Source organism: Equus caballus, chromosome 11, assembly GCF_041296265.1.
Source record: "Equus caballus isolate H_3958 breed thoroughbred chromosome 11, TB-T2T, whole genome shotgun sequence".
In the NCBI taxonomy this organism is placed as follows: domain Eukaryota; kingdom Metazoa; phylum Chordata; class Mammalia; order Perissodactyla; family Equidae; genus Equus; species Equus caballus.
The window spans coordinates 44,992,617-45,019,284 of NC_091694.1; the positions used below are offsets into that span (position 1 = coordinate 44,992,617).

Below are 26,668 nucleotides of genomic sequence, written 5' to 3' on the forward strand. Positions count from 1 at the left end.
AGAGAAGCAGTATTCCTTTTGAGACTTTTCATGATAACTTCCCAGCAATGAAGTTCCAGAACTCACTTATTTTAAAGGCTACATGAGGGCAGGGAGTATATTGTATTTAAAAAAAAATTTTTTTTTAAAGTCTCCAGGATACTTAGGGCATTTTCCTTGGGCCTACAGAAGTTTGCGTGAGGAGTTTTACACATAAAATCAGTTTAAGATTTAGAATTGACATAACGTACACACTTTGTCTTTTTTGCGGGGGCAGACTATAGACATCTAACTATGATGAGAAATTAAATAACAAAGAGATGGCCGCTTATCTGAGACAAAGGAAACTCTGAAAAGAATTTCGTTCATTAAACTGCTTACGTTCTTAAGGAACTGTGGCTCTCCTGGGCAGTGAAGGCATCTTGTTGAAAGGAGAGGTTGACCACCCACAGACCAGATATCTGCTTCCCTCAGATGTAGGTCTGATTTCCGTTTATTATTCTTCTTTTTAACATAAACTTGTGGTCAGGATAAGCGATAAGCTCGCCAGTGTCATGGGTGGATTTTCGCCCGGGGCAGAGTCTAATCAGAGTCTAGAAGCTTTGGAGTAAGGCTTCCTTCAAAGCAGTGATGAGGGCCCTTGGCTTTTAAGGAGGGCTGCCTGCTGCTCGTGCTGCTGTCTTTGTCTGAGAGGTAGGGTAAGTTCTCGGGGGTCTCGTCAGCACAGGGCTCAGAGGGGAAGCCCTTGAGGGCCAAATTCCAGTACCGCCTCCTGCGGTTCAGCTTATATACACGAATCCTTTCTCTCTCTGCCTCCGGGTCAGCGAGGATCCCATCCCAACGCAGACTCTCGTTGATCTGCTTGGAGAGGTTCTCCTCTATCTCGGCAAAGTGGGAGAGACTTACAGTGGAGGAGTAAGAAGGGATGAGCCTGTTTTCATCTTTGTCCTGTCTGTGCTCTTGCCTCGGGCCGTGATCTTTGCTGGGACTTAAGATGCCATGAAAGGATGAAGACAGCTGCTGAGTCTTCAGGCCTCGACTCTGATGTTTGTCTGCTGAGCAGATGAGCAGCGTTAGCATTTGTGGTCACGCCTGCCCTTAGCCCGCTCTGGGATGATGCCCAAAATCACCCAAAATGTAAGGAGGGTGGAGGCCCCTCCTTACCTAGGGCTCAGGGAGCCAAGCCCACCAACCTCGCCCACACCCACCAGCCATATGCTTTTGCCAGGTCATTTCGGGGAGGGAGGAACCATTTGCTGAGTGCGTACCAAGAGCCAGGTCCTCTGCATAAAGGCGGTCAGCTCCATTTTCTAGGTGAGGAAACAGACTGCAAAAGTCTCAGTAGCTTGCTGATGTCACACAGCAGGTGACAGAGCCAGGAGCTAAATGTAGGCCTGACTCCCAGTGCTCTGTTCTTTCCACTATGCCACACTGCCCCCCACCTCACCTCTTCACATGCTCACCAAGGTCCTCGCCTCCAGTTCTAGGAGTCTATGACTCCACTCCTAATCTAGACACTTTATCACGGAAGAAATGGAGAACAACAGGAATGCTTCCTAACTCCGACTGTGGAAAGCAATATTAAGCCAAGCCAGGAAATACTTCTGCTGTGAGGCTTGTAGTGATTTTTTTTTTTAATATTAATAGAATTTGTGAATTACATAACCTGCACATAAAATACTACAAGTTGTGGTTCTTTCATCAGTTCATCCTTCTATCTTTCAAGAGAGAGAAATGCCCCTGTCCCCCTCAAAAAAGAAGAAAAAATCCTCTGTTGGTGTTTTTATGCCTTTCTGCTCCCTGAAAACTATTTGGTGTCCCCTGCTGACAGTATGAGGTACATGCCACTGTAATTTCTAGAGTCAGAAGCTAAGCCAAAAAGACTACAAATTTCCTAATTTGGTGTTGTAGACACACATAGGGTTGTTTTTTGTTTTTGTTTTTGTTTTCTGCTTTATCTTCCCAAACCCTCCCTGTACACAGTTGTATATCTTAGTTGCAGGTCCTTCTAGTTGTGGGATGTGGGACGCCGCCTCAACGTGGCCTGACGAGTGGTGCCATGTCCGTGCCCAGGATCCGAACCCTGGGCCGCCGCAGTGGAGTGCACGAACTTAACCACTCAGCCACGGAGCCAGCCCCAGGGTTGTTGTTGTTGTTGTTGTTGTTGTTTTTTACCTAAACTCCAGATTGTTCTCTTGCCTTTTTTTCATGATTCCACCTGAAGAAGTAATTATGATCTCCCATTGCTTCCTTGCCCAAACTAGAAGGTTGACATGGGAGAGGCTGCCACTCCTTCTGTCTCCAGATTGCCAGTGGTGCCAACTCTGCACAAAAAGGGCCAAGGCCCAGAAACTTGAACTCAGAACTAGCCACGCTAGAGGTCAGGGCTGCTGTTCCAGGACCACCTCCCTGACAGCCAAAGCCCCAGAGGGGGACCACACAGGTGACAGTGGAGACAGTACCCACGGGCAGGTGCATTCTATGTCACTGATGCACTGTCTCTCCATAAAGTGGGTGCTCAGTGCCTTTGTCATAAATCGGCAGGTTCTACAAGAGGAGCATGGTGAAATGTAGGCACTCTGTGGGTTTGTGGGTGGTTGGTGTGTGTCTGTAAAGTGTCCATGAGAGAGACTGGAGTGAGAACCTGCGTGCGTATGGTTGTATGTGTACAGGAGCTGTCTGGGACCGGTCTATGCATGTGAGTGTGTAACTGAGTATCTGCATGTGTGTGCAGACTGTGAATGTGCGTGCCTGACAGCGTGTCTGTGCTCTGGTTTTATCTGGTGGTTATATGGACGTAGGGGGTGTTGCTGAGATTAAAGAAGATGCAGCAGTGACTGGTGTGGGTGCAGTCCAAGTCTGGCGTTGGTGGATGGGGGGGGGGGGGAGGATGTCTGTGCAGGGAGGGACATGTGACATGTATTTACTGGGTATCTACACAGCATCCGCAGGCAGGTGCACAGAAGGCAGGAGGATGCAAGGAGGGTCTCTACGCAGAAGGGCAGGAGTCTGTACTTCTGTGTGTGTGTCTGTCATGTAGTGTCTTGACATCTTTGGATTTGGGACAGTCTCTCTGTGAGGATGAGGGGATCTCTGTAGGAGGACATGAGATTTCTGTGGGGAAAGTCCGGATGTTTAGAACTGCGAGTTTTGGCTGAAGGATTAGGAAGTTGAATGGGTGTCTGTGTAAAGCTAAGAGTCGCCGCGTGGGGCTGGGAGTCTCTGTGGGGACAATACTGGGTATCTGTGGGGGTCTCTGGGTGGGGTGCGGGTCTCCATGAACGTTGAATTCTCCACGCAGGATTTGGGGTCTCTATGGACATGGACCGTCTCTATGGGTAGAGCTGGGGCATCACTGTGCAGCGATCAGGAGTATGTGTGGGGAGCGGGAGGCGCTCTGTTCGGGACTGGCGAGTTTCTGTTTCTGGTCCGAAGTGGTCCCCAAGTAGATGTGGCCTCTGTGAGAGGTGGGGAGGGTGTCCTCGGAGAAGAACTCAGGTACGGGAGCCGAGGCTGCCTCGCTAGCTGCTCCTCTTACCGTGCCCCTTGGGCGACCCCTTGGTCTTTTTCTTCTTCTTCTTCTTCACCTTCCGTGTGGTCGGTTCTGAGGTGCTGCCCGCGATCGGGGGCAGTCTGGATCCCTTCGAGCCCGCAGCGCTGCCCTCTCGCTCCTCCTCGTCCTCGTCGCCCTCTTCGCCGTACCCCGACGCCCCTGCCCCACCCAGGCGGTCCATCCGCCCGCGGGGCCGCCACCTGCACCCGGAGCAACCCAAGACCCGCTGCCGCTGAGCCAGCGGCTCCGGGCCCCGAGTGCCTGGAGAGCCACGCCTCTCCATGGCGACCGCAAACGCCGCGCCTGCGCAATCCGGCGGCTTCCGCCCAGGTGCGCGCTGTGGACGCAGGTGTGCGCATGCGTGTTTCAGTCTGCTTGAGACCTAGGTGCGGTTGGCAGTGCAAAGGGCTGCAGTGAGTACAGAGATCCTAAATGCTTGGGCTGACACGTATCTCGTCCGCTCCTGTGTCTTTTATTTTATTTATTTATTTTTAAAGATTTATTTTTTTCTTTTTTCTCCCCAAAGCCCCCCAGTACATAGTTGCATATTTTTAGTTGTAGGTCCTTCTAGTTGTGGCACGTGGGACGCCGCCTCAGCACGGCTTGATGAGTGGTGCCATGTCCGCGCCCAGGATCCGAACCTCGGAAACCCTGGGCCGCCAAAGCGGAGCAGGCGAACCTAACCACTCGGCCACGGGCCGACCCCTCTATCTTTTAAAATGCTGTTTGTTCTTTCTTACATTTTTATCTCCCAAGTTCCAGGCTCCTACGTCTACCCTGGCCTTTCAAGTGCAACACGTCCAAAACAAACTCACTCCTCCATCGCACTCCGTCTCAGTGGACAAAACAGGTGGACGGGCCAGAAACCTGGCGGCCTTCCTTGCCCCTACTCTCTGCCTGTGCCCTCACCTGGACTCCGGCTGACCGCTATGTGCGGGACTTGAACTTCTGGACCCTCACCCCACCCCTAAATGGTCTCTCTGCTTCCAAACCCTCCCCACAAATTCTTCATCCACGCAGCTACTAGAATGAACTTTTTAAGACAATTGGGTAATTTCACTCTCTTGCTTAAAACCCCCCAGTGGGTCTCCATGACAATTCATATCAAGACTGAACTTCAGTGTGGCTTAGAAGGCCTGGTATGATCTGTCACCTGCTTTTCTTTCCAGATTTCTCCACTACAGATTGTATTTTCCAGAAATGGCTGCAATCACATCTCTCATCCTACATGCTCTTCTAGAATCTTGCCACTCCCACATCAAGAGACAGAGTCTAATTCCACTCCCTTTCAATCTGGGTGGGTTGGTTGACTCATTTGTAACCAGTAGTGTGCGGTGAGAGTGACACCGTGACTTCTTAGGCTAGGTCATAAAAGGTAGTGCAGATTCACCTTGTTAGCTGAAGACTTGCTCCTGGAGACCTGAGCCTCCTAAGGAAAAGTCTGAGTCCTCTGAGGCTGCCTTGCTTCAAGGAATCCCACACTAGACCACATGGAGAGACTCAGACTGTGTGAAGGGGGAGAGAGAAATGCCCCCCCTGCTCCCGCCCTTGCTTTTCCACTTCCTGACTGCAACAGCAGGAATGACCCCCGGGCCAGCCCCACCCCGCCAAACCCTTCCCAAATTCTTGACTAAAAGAAACTGTGAGTGATAATAAAATGATCGTAATTCTTTAAGTTACTAAGTTTTGGGGTGATAGTTATACAGCAAGAGATAACTGGAACATCAGTTTTTGATTTTAGCCATTCTAGTGTGTGTGAAGTTGTATTTCCCTGTGGTTTCTTTTTTCTTTTTTTGAGGAAGATTAGCCCTGAGCTAATTGCTGCCAATCCTCCTCTTTTTGCTGAGGAAGACTGGCCCTGAGCTAACATCCATGCCCATCTTCCTCTACTTTATATGTGGCTTACCAAGCGGTGCCATGTCCGCACCCAGGATCCAAACCGGCAAACCCTAGGCCACCGAAGCAGAACATACAAACTTAACCGCTGTGCCCGCAGGCCGGCCCCTTCCCTGTGGTTTTAAGTGCCTTTTCCCTGATGACTAATGATGTCAAGCACTTTTTAAAAATTTTTATTTTTACTTATTTTTATTGGGGTCATAATATTTTTAATGTTATTAATAATAATAGTGACTTAATATTGAGATCATAATAGTTTATAACACTGTGAAATTTCAGTTGAACATTTTTTTTTGAGGAAGATTGTCCCTGAGCTAAAATCTGTGCCAGTCTTCCTCTATTTTGTATGAGGGACACCACCACAGCATGGCTTGATGAGCTGTGTGTAGGTCTGAACCCAGGATCTGAACCTGTGAACCCTGGGCCATCGAAGCAGAGCACACAAACTTAACCACTATGCCACCAGGCTGGCTGCTGTTCATTATTATTTGTCAGTCACCATGTAAATGCTTCCCTTTACCCCTTATGCCCACGCCCTAACCCCCTTCCCCTCTGGTAGCCACTAGTCTGTTTTCTTTGTCCATGTATTTGTTTATCTTCCACATATGAGTGAAATCATATGGTTTTTGTCTTTCTCTGTCTGACTTATTTTGCTTAACATAATAGCTTCAAGGTCCATCCATCTTATTGCAAATGGTACAATTTTGTCTTTTTTAATGGCTGAGTAGTATTCCATTGTATATATGTATATATATATATATACACCACATCTTTATCCATTCATCAGTCAATGGGCACTTCGGTTGCTCCCATGTCTTGGCTATTGTGAATAATGCTACGATGAAAATAGGGGTACATAAGTCTCTTTGAATTGTTGATTTCAAGTTCTTGGGATAAATACCCAGTAGTGGGATAGCTGGGTCATATGGTGTTTCCATTTTTAATTTTTTGAGAAATCTCCCTACTGTTTAGTATGGAGATTTAATATGAAGATCACATGATTAGTGATGTTGAACATCTTTTCATGTGCCTGTTGGCCATCTGTATGTCTTCTTTGGAAAAATGTCTGTTCAGATCCTCTGCCCATTTTTTGATTGGGTTGTTTGTTTTTGTTGTTGTTGAGTTGTGTCAGTTCTTTATATATTTTGGAGATTAACCTCTTGTTGGATATGTGATTTGCAAATATTTTCTCCAAGTTGGTGGGTCGTCTTTTCATTTTGTTCCTGGTTTCCTTTGCCTTGCAGAAGCCCATTAGTCTGATGCTGTCCCATTTCTTTATTTTTTCTTTTGTTTCCCTTGCCTGAGTAGACATGATGTTGGAAAAGATGCTGCTAAGACCAATGTCAAAGAGTGTACTGCCTATATTTTCTTCTATGAATTTTATCCTTTCATGTCTTACCATTAAGTCTTCAATCCATTTTGAGTTCGTTTTTGTGTATAGCGAAAGATAATGGTCTACTTTCATTCTTTGGCATTTGGCTGTCTAATTTCCCCGACACCATTTATTGAAGAGACTTTCCTTCCTCCACCATATGTTCTTAGCTCCTCTGTTGAAGATTAGCTGTCCGTAGATGTGTGGTTTTATTTCTGTTCCATTGATCTGTGTGTCTGTTTTTGTACCAGTACCATGCTGTTTTGGTTACTATAGGTTTGTAGATTTTGAAGTCAGGGATTGTGATACCTCCAGCTTTGTTCTTTTTTCTCAGGATGCTTTAGCTATTCAGGGTCTTTTGTTGCCATATGAATTTTAGGATTCTTTTTTCCATTTCCGTGAAGAATGTCATTGGGATTCTGATTGGGATTGCATGGAATCTGTAGATTGCTTTGGGTAATATGGACATTTTAACTATGTTTATTCTTCCAATCCATGTGCATGGAATGTCTTTCCATTTCTTTATGTAATTGTCGATTTCTTTCAGTATTGTCTTATAGTTTTCATTGTATAGATCTTTCACCTCGTTGGTTAAATTTATTCCTAGATACTTTATTCTTTTTGTTGTGATTGTAAATGGGGTTGTATTCTTGAGTTTTCTTTCTGTTAGCTTGTTATTAGAGTATAGAAATGCAACTGACTTTTGTAAGTTGATTTTGTACCCTGCAACTTTGCTGTAGTTGTTGATTATTTCTAATAGCTTTCTGATGGATTCTTTAGAGTTTTCTATATATAAAATCATGTCGTCTGCAAATAGTGAGAGTTTCCCTTCTTCATCGCCAATTTGGATACCTTTTATTTCTTTTTCTCACCTAATTGCTCTGGTCAAAACCTCCAGTACTATCTTGAATAAGAGTGGAGAGAGTGGGCACCCTTGTCTTGTTCCTGTTCTCAGGGGGATGCTGTTCAGTTTTTCCCCTTTGAGTGTGATGCTGGCTGTGGGCTTGTCATATATGGCCTTTATTATGTTGAGGTACTTTCCTTCTATACCCATTTTATTGAGGATTTTTGTCATAAATGGATGTTGGATCTTTTTTTTTTTTCCTTTTTTTCCCCAAAGCCCCCCAGTACATAGTTGTATATTCTTCGTTGTGGGTCCTTCTAGTTGTGGCATGTGGAACACTGCCTCAGCGTGGTTTGATGAGCAGTGCCATGTCTGCGTCCAGGATTTGAGCCAACGAAACACTGGGCCGCCTGCAGCGGAGCGTGCGAACTTAACCACTCGGCCACGGGGCCAGCCCCTGGATGTTGGAGCTTGTCAAATGCTTTCTCTGCGTCTATTGAAATGATCATGTGGTTTTTATTCCTCTTTTTGTTAATGTTCTGTATCATGTTGATTGATTTGCAGATGTTGAACCATCCCTGCATCTCTGGTATAAATCCCACTTGATTGCAATGTATGATCCTTTTAATGTATTGCTGTATTCAGTTTGCCAATATTTTGTTCAGGGTTTTTGCATCTGTGTTCATCAGCGATATTGGCCTGTAATTTTCCTTCTTTGTGTTGTCCTTGTTTGGCTTTGGGATCAGGGTGATGTTGGCCTCTTAAAATGTGTTAGGAAGTGTTCCATCTTCTTCAATTTTTTTGGAATGGTTGGGGAAAGATACATATAAATCTTCTTTGAATGTTTGGTAGAATTCTTCAGAGAAGCCATCTGGCCGTGGATTTTTATTTTTGGGGAGGTTTTTGATTGCTGTTTCAATCTCTTTACTTGTGATTGGTCTATTCAGATTCTCTATTTCTTCTTGGTCCAATTTTGGGAGGTTGTTTGAGTCTAAGATTTTATCCATTTCTTCTAGGTTGTCCAATTTGTTGGCATATAGTTTTTTTTTTAAGGTTTTATTTTTCCTTTTTCTCCCCAAAGCCCCCCAGTACATAGTTGTATATTTTTAGTTGTGGGTCCTTCTAGTTGTGGCATGTGGGATGCCACCTCAGCATAGCTTGATGAGTGGTGCCATGTCCATGCCCAGGACCCGAACCGGTGAAACCCTGGGCTGCCAAAGCGGAGCACGCAAACTCAACCACTTGGCCACCGGGCATATAGTTTTTCATACTATAATCCTTTGTACTTCTGTGGCATCCATTGTAATGTCTCCTCTTTCATTTCTAATTTTATTAATTTGAGCCTTCTCTCTTTTTTTCTTAGTCTGGCTAAGAGTTTGTCAATTTTGTTTATCTTCTCAAAGAACCAGCTCTTAGTTTCATTGATCCCTTTTTACTGTTTTGTTTTTTTTTTTTTTTTTTGGTCTCAATTTCATTACTTCTGCTCTAATTTTTATTATTTCCCTCCTTCTGCTGACTTTGGGCTTTGTTTGTTCGTCTTTTTCTAGTTCTGTTAGGTGTAGTTTAAGATTGTTTATTTAATATTTTTCTTCTTTGTTAAGGTGGGCCTGTGTTCCTAGGAATTTCCCTCTTAGGACCGCTTTCGCTGCATCTTTTGTGAGTTAGTATGGTGTATCTTCTTTTCTTTTTTTTCTTTTTTTGAGAAAGATCAGCCCTGAGCTAATATCTGCTGCCAATCCTCCTCTTTTTGCTGAGGAAGACTGGCCCTGAGCTAACATCCATGCCCATCTTCCTCTACTTTATATGTGGGACACCTACCACAGCATGGCTTGCCAAGCGGTGCCATGTCCGCACCTGGGATCCGAACTGGCAAACCCTGGGCCACCGAAGCAGAACATGTACACTTAATCGCTGCACCACTGGGCCAGCCCCTAGTATGGTATATTTTCATTTTCATTCGTCTCCAGGTATTTTTTGATTTCTCCTTTAATTTCTTCAATGATCCATTGGTTGTTCAGTGGCATGTTGTTTAGTCACCAAATATTTGTCACTTTCCCAGCTTTTTTCTTGTAGTTGATTTCTAGTTTCATAGCATTATGGTCGGAAAAGATGCTTGATATGATTTCAGTCTTCTTAAATTTATTGAGGCTTGCCTTGTTTCCAAACATATGGTCTGTCTTTGAGAATGTTCCACGTGCACTTGAGAAGAATGTGTATTCTGCTGTTTTTGGTATATATATTCTATCTATCTATCTATCTATCTGTTTTGCTATATATATCTATTAAGTCCATCTGGTCTAGTTTTTCATTTAATTCCACTATTTCCTTGTTGACTTTCTGTCTGTATGATCTATCCATTGATGAAAGTGGGGTGTTAAGGTCCCCTACTATTATTGTGTTGCTGTTAATATCTCCTTTTAGGTTTGTTAATAGTTGCTTTATGTACTTTGGTGCTCCTGTGTTAGGTGCATAGATATTTATAAGTGTTATGTCCCTTGGTGGCAAGTCCCTTTTATCATTATAGACTGCCCCTGTTTGTCTCTCATTGTCTTTTTTATCTTGAAGTCTGCTTTGTCTGATATAAGCATGGCAACACCTGCTTTCTTTTGTTTGCCATTATTTTGGAGTATTGTTTTCCATCCCTTCACTCTGAGCCTGTGTTTGTCTAAAAATATGAAATGCTTCACGAATTTGCATGTCATCCTTGCACAGGGGCCATGCTAATCTTCTCTGTATCATTCCAATTTTAGTATATGTTCTGCTGAAGTGAGCACTGTTGAGCACTTTTTACACTGCTTATGGGTCATTTATATATCTTACTTTGTAGCGTGTCTGTTAAAGTTTTTTCCTATTTTGTAGTTGGAATATTTACTTTTTTTTTTTTTTTTTTTTTTTGCGGAGGAAGATTCACCCTGAGCTAACATTCATTGGCAGTCTTCCTCTTTTTTCTTTCTATGTGAACTGCTGCCATAGCATGGACAGTAACAGAAGAGTGGTGTAGGTCCATGCTCAGGAGCTGAATGTGGGTCGCTAAAGTGGAGCATGCTGATCTTAACCACTAGGCCACTGGGGCTGGCCCAGAATATTTATATTCTCATTGATCATTTGTAAGAGCTCTTTACATGTCTCGGATATAAATCATTTCTCAGATATGTGGCTGCAAAGATTTTTTTCCAGGTCTGCAGCTTGTCAATTCTTTTTCTTAATGGTGTCTTTTGCTAAGCAGAAATTTTAAATTATGATAAAGCCATTTTATCAATTTTTTAATTTTTGTATCCTGCCCAAGGATCTTTACCTACTTCGACATCACAAATGTAGACTTCTGTTTTCTTCAGGGAGATTTATGATTCTGGGGTTTAAGGTTAGGTCCATGATCCATCTCAAATTAATTTTGTGAATAAAGTCAGATAGGGGTCAAGATTCATTTTTTCCCAAATGGATCTCCAGTTGTTCCAGCAATTTTCATTGAAAAAACGTTCCTTCCCCCATCGGCTTGACTTGGCACTTTTGTAGGAAATCAATAAGCTGTGTATGTGTGACTCTATTGGTGGACTCCGTTCTGTTCCATCTATCTATCTATCTGTCTCTCCTTACGCCCACACCACACCGTCCTGAGTATCGCAGCTTCATAGTAAGTCTTGATATCAGGTAGTGCAAGTCTTCCAACTTTGCTCATTTGAAGATTGTTTTGACTATTCTAGAGCCTTTGCTTTTCCATATATGTTTTCAAATCATCTTGTCTATTTTTCCAAAATAGCCTGCTGGGATTTTGATGGGGACTGCCTCAAATCTGTAAGATTTGGCACTCTTATCCTCAGTAATGAGAGTTGGTAGTGTTGATCCACACAGGTCTGTGTGGACACCCTGCTCTGTAAAGGACCCTTCTGTTGTTCAGTCCTCTCGTCCACTGGCAAGCTCTCTAATGTGTCCAGCACAGCTCTGCATATAGCAAGTGCCCCTTGCCTGTCTGCTTTTGTCCCTAGGAGCTAAGTGAAATGGAAGTGACAGAGGTCCTTTGCACAAATGACCACCTGCCAGTGGAGATGTCTGGGGTTTGTTTTTCAGGTGCCCTCCCCTACTCACCCTGGTGCTCGCAGACAGGTGCTTGCAAAGGCTGGCTGCTCTTCCTTTCCAAGAAAGGCTGGCTTCTCTTCCCTCTCAGCCGGCCCTGCTTGTCTGAACGCTGATCTGGCAGGAGGCAGCTTGACCATTTCTCTTCCCGATTTTAGTGCAGGTTGCATCAAGGTTATGTTGAGCCAGCCAGTCAGCTTTGAAAGAAAAAACTCACATCCAGCAAAGGAATACGTTTTTTGAGTATGTCGACGAAAATAATCCATAACCAATCTATAAATGAAAATTTGGGAGAGTTTATTCTGAGCTAAAATGTGAGGACCATGGCCTGGGGCCTTTCTTCACGAAGGAAGAAAGGGCACCAAAGAAGTGGAATGTACAGAGTGGTTATATACCCCCAAAGAGGATGTTTCACATATGATTGAAATGTCCCTTTTTATAATAGTTGCGAGACTGCTTTGTCGGCACAGCGATTGATGGACACAGCAGGTAGGTCTGCTGTCTCGGTGAACACAGCAGGGTGGCCTGTCTGTTGTCTCGAGCTGGGTGGTCACAGGTGAGCTGGGTGGTCAAAGGTGAGCACAGCAATCAGTTCCTAGCCTAAGGAAAGATGCTTATCCTTAAGGAAATGCCAATGTGTGTGTGTGGGGGGGAAGTTGCACCTTTATCTTAAGGCCATTTGTTCTTGCTGTGGTCAATGTTTAAAGCAGATATACAATGCATGCTCAATGGCCACATCAGGCCCTTTTGGAAAAAAACAAAGTCAGGCAGAATTAGCTTTACACCAAATGGCTTCCTCATATACTCCAATAGATCCTACTGCTTGCCGTTTCTATTTGTCAGATAACCGTAAAAATCCCTTGCAAGTAGAGACATGGGGCAGGTATGTCCTTATTTGATAGATGAGGAAACAGACGGAGATGCAAAGTGACTTGCTCAACCTGTCAATGCTAGTTAGCCGCCCAGTTGGACCTGGAGCCCGCCTTCCCAGCCCTACATGTCTTGCAGGAGAGCAGTACACTCTACCGTGATGTTCCTTGGCCGACAGAAGAGATGACAGTATTTTCATTATTTCTTCCAGCTTCCTTGTTTGTTCTTTCTCCTTGTGGTCTCAGTGGCTGTTACTGTTACGAGAAGGTACAGCTGTGTTTTCTTTCTCTATGAGGATCAAGTTTCCCCCTCGGCCGGTGCTGATGTGGGCACACCTTGGGTAGAACTGGCAGTTCTCTCTCCTCCTGCCGCTGCTCAGCCTGGGTCCCTCCTGCTGGCTGGGCTGCTGATTCCAGCTCTCTGCTCTATCTTGCTCACTTTCTCCATGCCGTCAGTTTCTTCCCCAAGGTAGACAGGCTGTGTCCCCTCTTCAGCAGCACCAGCCTTAGACTTGGGCAAGTGGGGTCCCTTCCCTGGGCCTCGTGCTTCACACGACCCTGCTCTGACTCTCCCCGAGCCACATCCCTCCCTAAGGGACAGGAAGTCTGTGGAATCAAGAGGTCCTGCCCACCCAGCTCCTATCTCCCCAACACACACTTCTAGGCCACAATCTGAATGCCTGGCACCTTGGAATTTCTTGCTCAAGGGGCCCCAGCCTGCTTGTAGGGCCCACCTGGGACTCTTTCCTGAGGCCGTTCTCCTAAGTTGCCCTAGGCCAAGGGCGGCATAGATGGAAGCTCCACAGACAGGCTGAGGTGTCCAGACCTGTGTAGTCAGGTGCCTTCTTCATGCAGGTGGAGCTGGGAGTGGGAAGAGGAGTGGGCAGGCCACAGGCTGGGTGCAGAACCCCAAAGAGCCTGAAATTCCACATTTAATTCTAGCCTCCAGATTGATCTGAAGGTCCATTGTCAAGGTAGGAAGATAATACGTATTTTATTTAACAGTGTGTCAGTTTAATTTATAACTTTTAATGTTTAGACATATGGTCCCTAGGCCTGCATTTCCACTCTTGCCCTGGACTATGTAACTGTTAAGAGCAGCCCTGCTCTTTATTTTCCTCTTTTTTTTTTTTTTTTTGAGGAAGATTAGCCCTGAGCTAACTACTGCCAGTTCTCCTCTTTGTGCTGAGGGAGACCGGCCCTGAGCTAACATCCATGCCCATCTTCCTCTACTTTATACATGGGACGCCTACCACAGCATGGCGTGCCAAGCAGTGCCATGTCTGCACCGGTGAACCCCAGACCGCCAAGAAGCAGAACATGCGAACTTAAGAACTGCGCCACCGGGCTGGTCTCCTATTTTCCTCCTTTCATGATCCACTCCGGCCACTTCCCGATTTTCCCTTCATACCTCCTGGTACTTTTTTTAAAAAGGAAAGGAAAAACCTTACAACCACTTCAATAACTTGCGCTGTATCCATATGGTGGATGACCTGGGAGCTTCTGCAACAGAAGAAGGCAGCTTAACGTGGGCTATCAGGACGAAGGCCAGGAGTCTGTGGTTCGTGGGGAAGCAGCAAAGTGCAGAGCAGGGTGAACGGTTTGCTAACACCTGCTGCCCTCTCCTGCTCTCCCCTCCAGCCCCGCTGGCCTCCTGGCTGTTTCTCCAACATGCCAACACATCTCAGCTGAGGTCTCTGCACTTGCTACCCCCTCCGCCTGGAACATTCTTGCTTTACATGTCCTGCGTTCATTCTGAAGGGTACCAGAATATACTACCTCAAAATAGGCCTCTTTGGTATCTGGATTATTTTGAGCTAAAAGCCATTGAGAACCAGCAGACACAGGAAAGCTCTATAAACAGGGCGCACATTTTCCTCTTGCAAAGGAAATTTACATTTATAAAGGAAATTTCCATTTGTAGAGCTGTGCCCATCTCCCATACCATGAAGAGGACAACTCTTAATTCAGAGAAGACACCAGCTTAAATCTGCAGAACAAAGCTTACTAAACAACCCTGTTTACCATACCTCTCCTGGCCACCTTCCCATAACTTGCCTCCCCTCCCAGAAGCCCGAAACCCCTCTTCATTTACTTAGCCTAGGATGATATATACAGTAAGTTTCAACATCTGATGCCCTCCTTGAGCCACATTTTTTCCTTTGTGAACTCTGGTGTGTATGTAATTAAAACGTTTTTTCTCTTGTTTATCTGTCTTTTATCAGTTTGATTCACAGGCCCCAGCCACTGAACCTAGGAGAGTAGAAGGAAAAAGATGTTTCCTCCCCTCAAGTCAAATGTCATCTCAGAGAAGCCTTCCCTGATTACTCCCCCCCCTCCGTCCCTTATTGTCCTTTATTTTCCTCCATAGCTCTTATCACCGCTTGACATATACATCTGGCTGTCTGCTTGTGTATCGTCTGTCTGTCTTTACTGGAATATAAGCTGGATGTTTTGTCCACTGCTGCACCTCCAGCACCTAAAGCAGTGTTTGGCATAGAACGAGCACTCAATAAACACTAATACCGCATATGTGTACCAAAAGTATATGCCATATTTACATGTGTATGTATAGCCCGGCATAGTGCTAAAAAAATGCACCAAAAAACAGGTAAAGTGGCTGTCTCTTTGGAAGGAGGAGAAAGACATTTTGTTTTCACTGTGTCTTCGTTTACGATGCTTGAATTTGTTACCATGTGCACGTAATACTTATTTTTTAAATGATTTTTTACAAGTCCCATAAATTCATCAATAGGAGTAAGGATTTTAAAAATGTGGTTGAGTCCCATGATGGGATATTATATGGGAATGAAAAACAAACAAACAATGGTCAAATGTGACCACATGGATGAATGACTCAAATACTGAGCAGAAAAAGGAATTTGCAAAAGGATGCAAATGAACAAATCCATAGAGACAGAAGGCAGATTAGTGGTTGCCGGGGGTGGGAGGGGGGGACTGGGGTACTTGCTTCATGGCTGTGGAGTCTTCTTATGAGGTGATGAAAAATTTTTGCAACTAGAGAGAGGTGGTGGTTGTGCAAAATGGTGAATGCACTAAATGCCACTGAATTGTACACTTTAAAATGGTTAATTTATGTTACGTCAATTTCACCTCAATAAAAAAAGCATAGAGAATATTACCATTTATCCAAAGTTTAAAACACAAAAAACAGGGGGCTGGCCCCGTGGCCGAGTGGTTGAGTTCGCGTGCTCCGCTGCAGACGGCCCACTGTTTCGTTGGTTCGAATCCTGGGCGCGGACATGGCACTGCTCATCGAGCCACACTGAGGCGGCATCCCACCTGCCACAACTAGAAGGACCCACAATGAAAAATATACAACTATGTACTGGGGGGCTTTCGGGAGAAAAAGGAAAAAAATAAAATCTGTTAAAAAAAACACAAAAAACAGGATTATATATCATGTGAGGATGCACAGGTATGTAGTAGAAGTATAAAGGAATGCAGGAGAACCAGAAACGCTAAACTCTAGGTAAGGTTGCCTCTGGAGGTGGGGAGGAGAGCATGACCAGAAACCTTACCCAAGGGGCTTCCACTGAGCAGTGGGTATCTCACATGCTTTATATTATTCTTTATACTTTTTCATATGTCTAAATATTTTCTAATAATAATTCAAAACCTCACACAACTCCAGCCTGTACATTTCCTTAGGTTCCTATTACAGCTGAATTGTGTCCCCCGAAATCCCTGTGTTGAAGCCCTGACCCCAGTCCCTCAGAATGTGACCATATTTAGAGACAGGATCTTTGAAGACGTAGTAAGTTAAAATGAGGATGTTAGGGTGGGCCCTAATCCAATGTCCTAATAAGAAGAGATCAGGACACAGACACGCCCAGAGGGACGACCATGTGAGGACACAGAGAAGGCGGCCGTCCACGAGCCAAGGAGCAAGGACTCAGACTTCTGGCCTCCAGAACTGTAGGAAATAAATTTCCGCTGTTTAAGCGCCCCAGTCCGCGGGACCTTGTCACGGCAGCCCGGACACACTCATACAGATCCTGTGTCCTCTACCTGCCCCCCAGGTCCCACAGGCCACGCCTTTACTGCCCTGCTTCCTATTCTCCACCCTATACTGGGCTGACCATGTGTCTTCCTGGTGGGTTTAGCCGCCAGAGCAGACAAGTACTGCACAGCAAAGGATGGGAGAGCGCAGTGATCTGCCCTTGGCTGAAGGACTCATCCCCCATCTCCCATTTTTAGCATTTCTAAAAACCCATCTTTCAGACCTGGGCCCGGACCACACAGGAGCTGGGTTCCAGGGGGAGATATTGACAGTGAGGATGCCAGCGGCTCGGAGAACTCCTTCAGCTGATCAAAGGCCCCTCGGGGAGGAAGCCCAGTGGGGACTCACGTGGGAAGCCGCCTGCCCACCCACCCCACTCCTGGGGGCTATGTCCTGTCCCAGTTACATGCGTGGGCTCTGGAAGCAGACTGCTTGGGTTTGAATCCTAGTTCTGCTACTTATTTGCTGTGTTACTTTGGGTACATTACTTCACCTTTCTGTGCCTCAGTTTTCTCATTTTTTAGTCATAATAATAACAGTAGTTACATCCTAGGGTTGTTGAGAGGATTAAGTGAGTTATTATCTGAAAAGCGTTTGCCGTCTTTCCTTGTGCATGTGTAGAGCTGTATTTTGTTTTGTTGTGCCTTGCTTTAAACTTTGGACCAAGATCCCTTTCTCTAGACAAAAGGGCCTGGGTGTGGGATCAGTGATGAGATATTCTCATCTCCTGGCTGATCCTGAGGAATGACATTTGTTCCTTGAAAACACAGATTTTTCAGAACATTTTATGCAATTTGCGGAAGCCCCTGAGAGTGACACCTTGTCAGGGCCACGCCTCCAGCCCCCAGCACCAAGGGTATTTTCCTCAGGACTCTGCCTTGACGACACAGTGACCCGGGGAATATTCCAGCCTGGCCCAGAGGTGGCTGCCTGCATATTTCCGGAGTATTCCCCTTCCTGTAACTATGTGAGCATTGAAAGGACACCTGTCACTCACGGGGTAGCCCTGAGCCAACACCCTGGGCCAAGACCTTGGCCTCCCTCAGGCCGACCACAGCCAGGGTGTGAGGAAAGCCCAGGAGGGGACTCTGCTGCTGGAACCCAGGGAGGTGAGACCATGGGCTGAAGAGGGTTCCTGATGAAGGGACTCCTCCCCATCCCTAGACCAGCGGAGGAAACGTGGAGGCTGACGCGGTGTCAGGGTTGCTCCAGCAGCAGGCAGGCAGTGTGCTGGAATGAGTGCGGGGCAGCCCTGGACACTGCTTTCACTGGGACCCCGTGCCTAGCACCCAGTAGCTCTGTGACCTCGGTAAGTAAGCTTAGCTGTTCCAAGCCCTGGGTCCCTTACCTGTGAGATGGAGACAACAGTGGTCCCTGTGAGGTAATGCACAGAAAGTGATTCCATGGGGTCTGTGGCTCCACAAATGTAATGATCTGAGCCTTGTGTCTGGGCCATTGCTGCTGGTCTCATCATATCGCAAGTCCCAGGAAGCTGGCACCTACCCACTTGCGATTCAGTTTGCATAGCCCTTCCCCACACCATCTGTACGTAAGTGCTGTACAGGGGGGTAAGCTGCAGGCTTTCCTGACTTTAGTTTCCTTTAGACTATTAATTGATTGTATCTACACCTCAGCCCCCAGGCTATTTCCGGAACTCAAAGATCTAAGTTTCTTTCAGTATTAGTTGTCACAGGGCTTATGCTGCCATCTCTATGGGCAGCCTCCTGCCTCTCGAGGGCCTGCCTCCCTAAGCAAGGGGAAATCCTTTTGTGTGACTAGATCCAGGCCTGGTTGGCTGACAGCTGAACAATTGCCCTCATGCTTGCCTTTGTGGGCTGCTATTTAACTCCGACTCCCGGAGGCCTGTCGGTTCTGAGGTGGCGAGGGAGCCCCCAGGCTCTCCAGGAATGTTCCTGGAAGTGATCCGACGCCAGTTCAACTCGGTGAAGGCAGATTTTATCCAGCACTACTGCAGTGTGGGAAAGGACTCCTTTAGTGTAGACCTGAGCTGGGCTCTGATCTGTGTCGAGACGACTTGGCCTGTTGAAGGGAAACCGAGGGAGTAGGGATGGGGAGTGAGTCAGGGTTCAAGCAGAGTCAAGAGAGTGAAAAATTTCAAAAGCAGGTAAGCATCAGTGTCGATGTGATTAGGCCCTCCGTATCTGGTGACTGGCGCTCAGCCGAGTTAGGCTCCTACCCACCCACGGAGACTGACACACAGAGGCCCCATCCTGATGATTATATTTCAAAGGAATGGCTCCCACGTCCTTGAGAAAGACACTCCTGTGTTCTAGGAGACAGACCCCAAAGGCACAGAGAAAGGATTTATAACAGTAAGTTTTTAAAATAAATGCTCTAAGAAAACGGAGGTCAGGAGCTTATCGGCAGGTGTTGGCTGGAACAAATGGTAAATTCTTTTGATGGTCTTGAGCTTTTTCAGCCAGGAACTCAAGGGGGCTGGTCATCACAGGAACACGGTGGCCTTAGGCTGCTGGAAGCCAGGCCAGATTTTTTCCCCAAGTCTCTGTGTGTGACGGGTGGACAAAATCGTTTGTGTGGAGAATTGCAGTTCTTATAGGCCAACGCTGAGGGACCTAACTAAAGTTTAAGAAGAGAGTCTGTCGAAACAAAGGTAGAAGTCAATGGGGTCATTCCTGCTGAGGGTGTCAGAGGCTCAAAAATGAGCAATATGTTTGTTCAAATGTTCTACGTGGGGCCAAAAAGAACCAAGGCAAGATGGGGTCAGGCTGGCATCTGTAGAAAGAGAACAGACGTAGAGTCTCTCTTACGTGGTATCCTGACTGTGGACTTCCAATCCTTTCTGAAAGGGTCAACCTTGGTGCGCATCAGAATCCTTGGGAAAACATATTAAAACATGACTCCAGTCTCCACCTCCAGATTCAATGCCAGGGCCTGTGAATCTGCCTATTTAACAAGCCTTCAGGTGCTTCTGACACAAGAGGCCCTGAGGCCACTTATTTGAGAAACTGGTTTAAAGTGTAAACATCATCTCCCAAACAGAAACACATACAACCAGAAGCCTTCAGCCGGCACCCACAGTAATGATCTCCTGCCCAAGAAACCCCTGTGTCTCATGCCTCCTGGGCCCTGCGCCCTGTTGCTATTTACTTTTTCATGGGCCCACTTATCTCTAAGTTGCAACCTTGCAGCCTTCCCTGTCTAGATGATCATTACCCAGCTGACTCTGCAAAACCCAGACCTTCACCTTGGCCCACAGGTCACTCCAAGGCTTCCCCAGTGTGCCAGGTGACCAAGGCCACCTTATCTCTGCCCATCTCCCTTCCTGGGCCTGGATTCTAGGAGCTCTCTTTGAAGCTGTGGTCCCAAGTTGTGGCCCCAAGCTCTGGGGAATAAGCGGGCAAGAATATTTGATGGGATAGGAGGTCTGACTTCCCTTGGCCTGCTGTGGTTCATTAATGATAAAGAGCATTGGGTCCAGTGGCAAAGTGCATGCGTAGCCCCCAGATCTTGGTTTCTAACACCACTCCCCAATAAAAGGAAGCACGGCTCGTTGGGGAAATGGCTGATTCTAGGACTGGGGCAGGAAATATACAAAATGAGTCTCGAGAATCTTGTAGTGCCAGAAAGTAAGGAAGCGCCCCTGACCCCTGACAACAAGACCCAAAAAAGTCCACATTGATAGGGAAATGTCAGAGGGGCACAGGAGCCAACTGAAAGCGTTCCTAATAGTCAAAGCTGGGACAATTTGAGCAAAAAAATAAACAAAGCAGTATTGGATTATAACCCAAAGTATAAAATAAATATTCATGAGTCCATACTGAGATAAATAAATGATTGAATAAGTTAATAAGTGGAGGGTAAAAGAAAACACTCTGTTTCCTTTACTCTCAATATTAGTTCTGTCACCAGATGTGTCACATTGCTAGAATACCATTTAGTCATTAGTAATTAGTCCAGTCTGTCATCATATCGTATGAAAATGGCTCCCACGGCAAGGTCACTCAAGTTTGCAGGTTTTCACTCAGGCTTGTGAGCTTCCGAAAGCAGGAGGGGTCCCAGCAATATGTGGCTTCGCCCCTTCAAGCATCTGGTATAACTGATCTAAGAGACACTATCATCTCTTGCCCTGAGCCTCTCTCAAGGTGTTAACGTAATAGCGGATTTCCCACGTTACGTAACCCATTTATTCCTTCCCTTGCCCTCAGCAACTATTCCTCCTTCTCTTCATTTATACTCACACTTTTCCACCTTTGGAAGGGATGTAGTTTCGGCCACGCTGCTGGTCCGGGTTGCAGGCAGCGATACTGGTCCAGCAAGTCCCTCCCCCACAGTCCACTCCCATCACATGGGGTAAAGTTACACAGGCGCAGAACAAGCGGGGCATTTTTACTACCAGGCAATATGGCCTCATTCATGGTTAACCCCAGTTTAGCCCGATGGGGTGAAGGCACAACCACCCCATCTGGCCCTCAGGGATTCTGACAGAAGGTTTAAAAACGCAGTTACAGTTTCTTGTTTAGGCATCATCCCTGCTTCCAGCACGTGCAGTTGCAGCCCTGCTCCTGTGACCACTTCTTCCATCAGAGTGGAGGCCTTTCAAACGGGATGTGACCGTTCACCTTGGAACTGCGAGTCACGCACCAAGCAGTTCTTGGCCGGTCAGTCTAGAGCTGTTTATAGGGCACCGTACAAGTGACGATGGAATCCTGACGTGGTTCAGAGTCGTCCTAGGGGACGAGAGGCTCCCTGCCCACAAGGATGTCCTCCTCGCATTGTCCAGGCAGCATGGTGCTGCGTAAATCATTTCTGTTTTATGATGGAACACTTCTGGGCACTGCGATCCCCGTTAGTGTTTCTCTGACACCACCCAAGACATCATGGGTATTTCAGGTCTCAAGATTACTTTTTGTCCTTTAGCCATAGTGGCAGTTGCAATTAATGCCCAATAGCAAGCTAGTAAATGCCCCTGAAATGGAGTCTCTTATCCCAAGCCCCAGTAGTCATCGCCGGGAGGCGCTCACAGGGTCTTGCCGTAAGCTGCAGTCTACACTCCACACAGGGCCATTGCACAGAGACTACGTCCCCAACACCCTCCAGCTTCTGTTCTGACTGCAGGGCTCCAGCAATCTGACTGGTTCCCATTTAACATGTCCAGTGAATATTGCTTGAAGGGTGGATTTGCTCGCCTTCTGTTTTACAATACCCGGTAGGAGAAACGTTGCCCAGTCAGACACAATGTCCATCCTCATAATTCAGTCAGATAAAAGAGACACAACCACTTTCTGTAAAGCCTGTTCAAACATTCCAATTCCCCTAAAATTGTTTTTTTTCTAAAGACTGGCACCTGAGCTAACAACTGTTGCCAATCTTCTTTTTTTTTTTTCTTCTGCTTTTTCCTCCCCAAATCCCCCCAGTACACAGTTGTATATTTTTTAGTTGTGGGTCCTTCTAGTTGTGGCATGTGGGATGTTGCCTCAGCATGGCCTGATGAGTGGTGCCACGTCTGCGCCCAGGAGCCGAACCGCCAAAACCCTGGGCCACTGAAGCAGAGCACCCAAAGTTAACCACTCGGCCACGGGGCTGGCCTCCATCCTAAAAATTTTACCTTAATTCCATCAACCCGCACATTTCTGACTTTAGCCTCCACTAGGGCTTCATCAACAGGTTTTGGTTTTACGATACTAGAGAGAGGGAGTGTTCCCCAGCCAGACATAAGATCCATTCCTATAAAACATTCAGGGAAAGGAGGCACAACTTCTTTACATGAAGCCCGTTTAACCTTCCCTCCGTTCATCATCCTATCCACCCTCCCATTTTTAGGTCCTCTCAGACTAATTGCAGCCCCCATACGGCCTTTACCAATGGGATTTAGAACCACAGTTTGTGGGGCTCCCATGTAAAGGAGTCCCAGAAACTTCTCTTCTCCACCCCATGACCATTTTACCCCTAATGTGCAAAAATCTTCGGGTCCCTACTGATGGGACAGGACACCCTGGCCCTTTTGTCGATTTTTTTTTTTTTTTTTTTTTTGAGGAAGATTAGCCCTGAGCTAAACTACTGCCAATCCTCCTCTTTTTGCTGAGGAAGACTGGCCCTGAGCTAACATCCGTGCCCATCTTCCTCCACTTTATATGTGGGACACCTGCCACAGCATGGCTTGCCAATCGGTGCCATGTCTGCACACGGGATCCAAACTGGCGAACCCTGGGCTGCCGAAGCGGAACGTGTGCACTTAACCACTGTGCCACCCGGCTGGTCCCCTGTTGATCTTTACCTTGATTAATCTAGCTAACCACTGCCCCAAGGCTTTGCTGGTCAGGTTTCTTGTTATAATCTCTGTCTTCTGGCTTTTTAAATTTCTCCAAACTGGGGTTAGTAGAATGGACCTGTTTGGAGCTTCTTAAATTTGGGGGGTCAGCGGAGAGTCCCTTTGGCCCACCCAGCATTTGGCAGGGCTGTGTTAAGACCTTTGTTTTAAGTCTATCAATGTCCGTTTTATTCATCCCATTTCTTAATAACCAACTGAAGATTTCCACCTGCTGGGACGAGTCCTGTGACTCTCCTCTTTCTGTTTCCTCTTTGTTTTGCTTCTATCAATGTTTGCTTTATTCACTTTCTTTTTTTCTTTCTTTCTTTTTTTTTTGGTGAGGAAGCCATCTGAGCTAACATCCATGCCAATCTTCCTCTATTTTGTATACCGGTCACCACCACAACACGGCTTGATAAGTGATGTAGGTCCATGCCTGGGATCTGAACCTGCGAACCCAGGTTGCTGAAGTGGAGCATGCCAGACTTAATCACTATGCTACTGACCCAGCCCTATTCACCGTATTACTTAATAATCATTTAAAAATCTCCACCGTGCTTAAATCAGTCCCCTGACTCTCTGCCTTTGCCCCTTCTCTCATCAATTAACCTAATGTATTTATTAACATCTTTAAGACCCATGAGGGGAAGCTGAGATGTCAAATTTGATAAGGCTTCCTGCGTGAACTGCTGTTTGGTTTTGCAGCAGTAAGTTTATATGGGGTGCCCATGTGAAAGGAGCCACCTTAACTGTAGCATTTACCATAACCTGGGTGATGGGCGTATTCAGCAGGTGAAGATCCTGGTCATCATAAAGCCATCCCACGTGGCTTGCATGCTAAGCACATCAGCTTCTTCATCTAGGGTGCTCCACTCAGCGTTTATAGGGGAAGGTGGACAGTCCCCCTTCTCAGGGTAGACAGACCTTCCAGTGGCTTTCATCCAGTCCACGAGGCCGGTCGTCCCCTCAGGAATAAGCTCCTTTGTGTCTGGATCACGTACAGTCATCTGTGGTTGTTCCATAGTGAGCTGTGGCTCCTGCATCAACCCAAGCATGTTCTTCCACTCTGCAGTCTACAAAATCAGAGGCGCTTCTCCTAGATTACGCTCACAATCCACTTTAGTGAAGGTTCCTCAGGAAGCTGATGATACCGATCCTCAAAATGAAGCAACTCCTTCACCTCACACCCTCGGCTTTCAGTGGTTTCTTGGTTTTGCGCTTCCTCCACATTGACTACCCTTTTGGTGACCAGACGTCTTAGAGGTACAAACTTTCTGTTGTCTCTGCATAAGTTTTCTCTTGCGGTGGCTTTGAGGCCAGTGGCCGAAGCTTAGACTGACCAGAATCTGAGCTTAGTCTGGCATCAAAGTCCAACCCAGAACTCTCTTTTAATTTCTTTTAGCTGTTACAGAGAACAATAACCAAGGGATTGAATATTTTGCCTTTTTCTTACTGTTGGCATTTCCTGAGGCATCCAGCGACCAGCTTCCTGGAGCTGGATCCATCTCTAAATTCTATTAGTGACTTTTGCCTGTCCTAACTCAGCACAGCACGGCTGCTGCTCTAGACCGTGGGTCACCACACGGCCACTCAGGAAGAACTAAAGGTTCCTCATCCCCCGCCTTTTCATCCTTTCTCTTCCCAAGCCACGTTTCCCTGAGCCAGGGCCAATCTAGCAGATTCCACTTGTCTGCTGGTTTCCTTTGCGTCACACAACACTTCTGGCACCAGATGTACCAATTTTTCCACACCAAGCAATTCTCCAATTCTTGGCAGACACGTGCTGGGGATCCTACCATTTAACTCAGTTCTGACTTAACTGCCCAGAGTTAGAGAAGACCCCACAGATTAAGGGCTCAACCCCACAAGACTGTCCTCCCGGCCACTTACGACACCAATTGCAAGTCTGGGCCTCCCATACTTTTAAATGACTGGTTACATATTAGGGGTTCCCACGACTCCCTCATGGGTTCAATACTTTGCAAGAATGGCTCACAGAACCCTGGGGAAATGGTTTACTATTACCAATTTATTACAGAGGATATATTAAAGGATACAACGGAACAGCCACATGAAGAGGTACACAGGGCAAGGTACGTGCGAAGGGGTGCAGAGCTTCCATGTCCTGTCTGGGTGGGTCACCCCCCAGCACCTCCACGTGTTCACCACACCGGAAGCTCTCGTTCTGAACCCTTTCTGTGAGGATTTTTACGGAGGCTTCACTACATAAGCATGATGACTAAATCGTCGGCCACTGATGATTAGTCAACCTCCAGCCCCTCCCCAGAGGTGGTGGGCGGGGCTGAAAATTCCAACCCTCTAATCACATGATTGGTTGTCCCCCACCCCCCCAACCAGCTCACCCATCCTTAAGGGCTTTCCGAAAGTCATGGGGCTTGTTACGAATAACAAAAGATGTTCCTTTCACCTTTGTCACTCTGGACCATTTCCAGAGCCTGGGACAAAAACCAAATATAACAAGATGGTCCTATAGCTCTTATCGTGTAGGAAATTAGAAGGGTTTTAGGAGCTCTGGCCTGGAGCTGGGAAGAAGACCAAAATATATATTTCTTATGATATCACAGTATCACAGGAGAGAAGAGACAAATCTCTTTTTGAGATTTGAAAAATTCCAAATACATTTTGTAGCTTCTCTACGCTAAAGGAGGGGGAACATAACTCCCCGCTTCTGAAGTGTGGGCTGTGCCGAGTGGCTTCCGGGGAAAGAGTAACCTTGGAGTGGAGAAACCTGACAAACACACCTTAGTCAGGTGGTCAAGGCCAACGTCAACAGTGTAATCATGTCTGTCGTATGTACTCTTGATACGATGTGGTGAAAATGACTCTTCCCCTCTCTTGTCTTCCTCCCCAAACCCATAGCCCCTGTCTAATCATGGGAAAAACATCAGACAAATTCCAATAGTGGGGCATCCTACAATATACCCGACAGGTACTGCTCACAGCTGTCGAGGTCATCAGAAACAAGGAAAGTCTGAGAAACTGTCACAGCTAAGAGGAGCCTAAGGAGACGCGACAATTCAATGTAATGTGATATCTTGGAAGGGATCCTGGGACATAGAAAGGACGTTAGGCTAAAACTAAGGAAATTGGAATAAACCGCAGACTTTAGTTAATAATAATAATGTATCAATATTGGTTTATTAATTATAACAAATGTACCATACTAATGTCGAATGTTAATGACAGAGGAGGCTGTGTGTGTGTGTGGCGGTGGGGGCGATAGATTTGGGAACTCTCTGTATCATCTGCTCTATTTTCCCATCACTCGAAAATTGTTCTAAAAATAGTCTGTTAATTTTTTAAAAAGGCAAGCTGGGGAGAAAAAAGAGCAATGGAGAGCTCCAGTTGTGCCAGAACGCCTGAGGGTTCAGAGTAAAGAAGGTGAGGGATGGTACCCCCTCCATCTCATCCTCATCTACATCCTAGGGAGCTAGGGCATTTACAAAAATGTCCTGGGCTGCCCATGTCTCCAAACCAACCTGGAGAGATGCATTTCGGGACGTCAAGACGGAAGGTTCTTGGGGTGTCCTGCCAGTTTATACTAACTTGTTCACACTGCCTGCTCCCCTCCCCCAATCTTCCGAATGTGTCGTAGGAAACATACAGAAGGAGCTGTGGTTCACTGGACCAAAAAGACGGCAAGTGCCTTGAAGTAAGGAGAAGAGAGTTGAGTTTTAACCGCTAATTTCTGCCAGTGTGTCTCTGGCCATAGCTATGAGCACATCTATAAGCTAAGGACATGCACATCCA

The 26,668-nt window shown here is 46.3% G+C and overlaps 1 protein-coding gene and 1 non-coding gene across 2 annotated transcripts; both read right to left on the reverse strand.

Moving 5' to 3' along the window:
- Positions 1-458: 458 nt before the first annotated feature.
- Positions 459-3,822, reverse strand: LIAT1 (ligand of ATE1). Its single transcript, XM_005597645.4, has 3 exons — positions 3,518-3,822; positions 1,248-1,289; positions 459-1,031 (listed from the first exon to the last, which is right to left on the reverse strand). Exons 1-3 carry the CDS (start codon positions 3,813-3,815, stop codon positions 562-564), a joined length of 810 nt encoding a protein of 269 aa, XP_005597702.3. The 5' UTR covers positions 3,816-3,822; the 3' UTR covers positions 459-561.
- A 6,489-nt stretch (positions 3,823-10,311) lies between these two features.
- Positions 10,312-10,418, reverse strand: LOC111775819 (U6 spliceosomal RNA). The gene has a single exon (XR_002811798.1). It is a non-coding gene; the product is annotated as a U6 spliceosomal RNA (small nuclear RNA).
- Between the last annotated feature and the right edge of the window lie 16,250 nt (positions 10,419-26,668).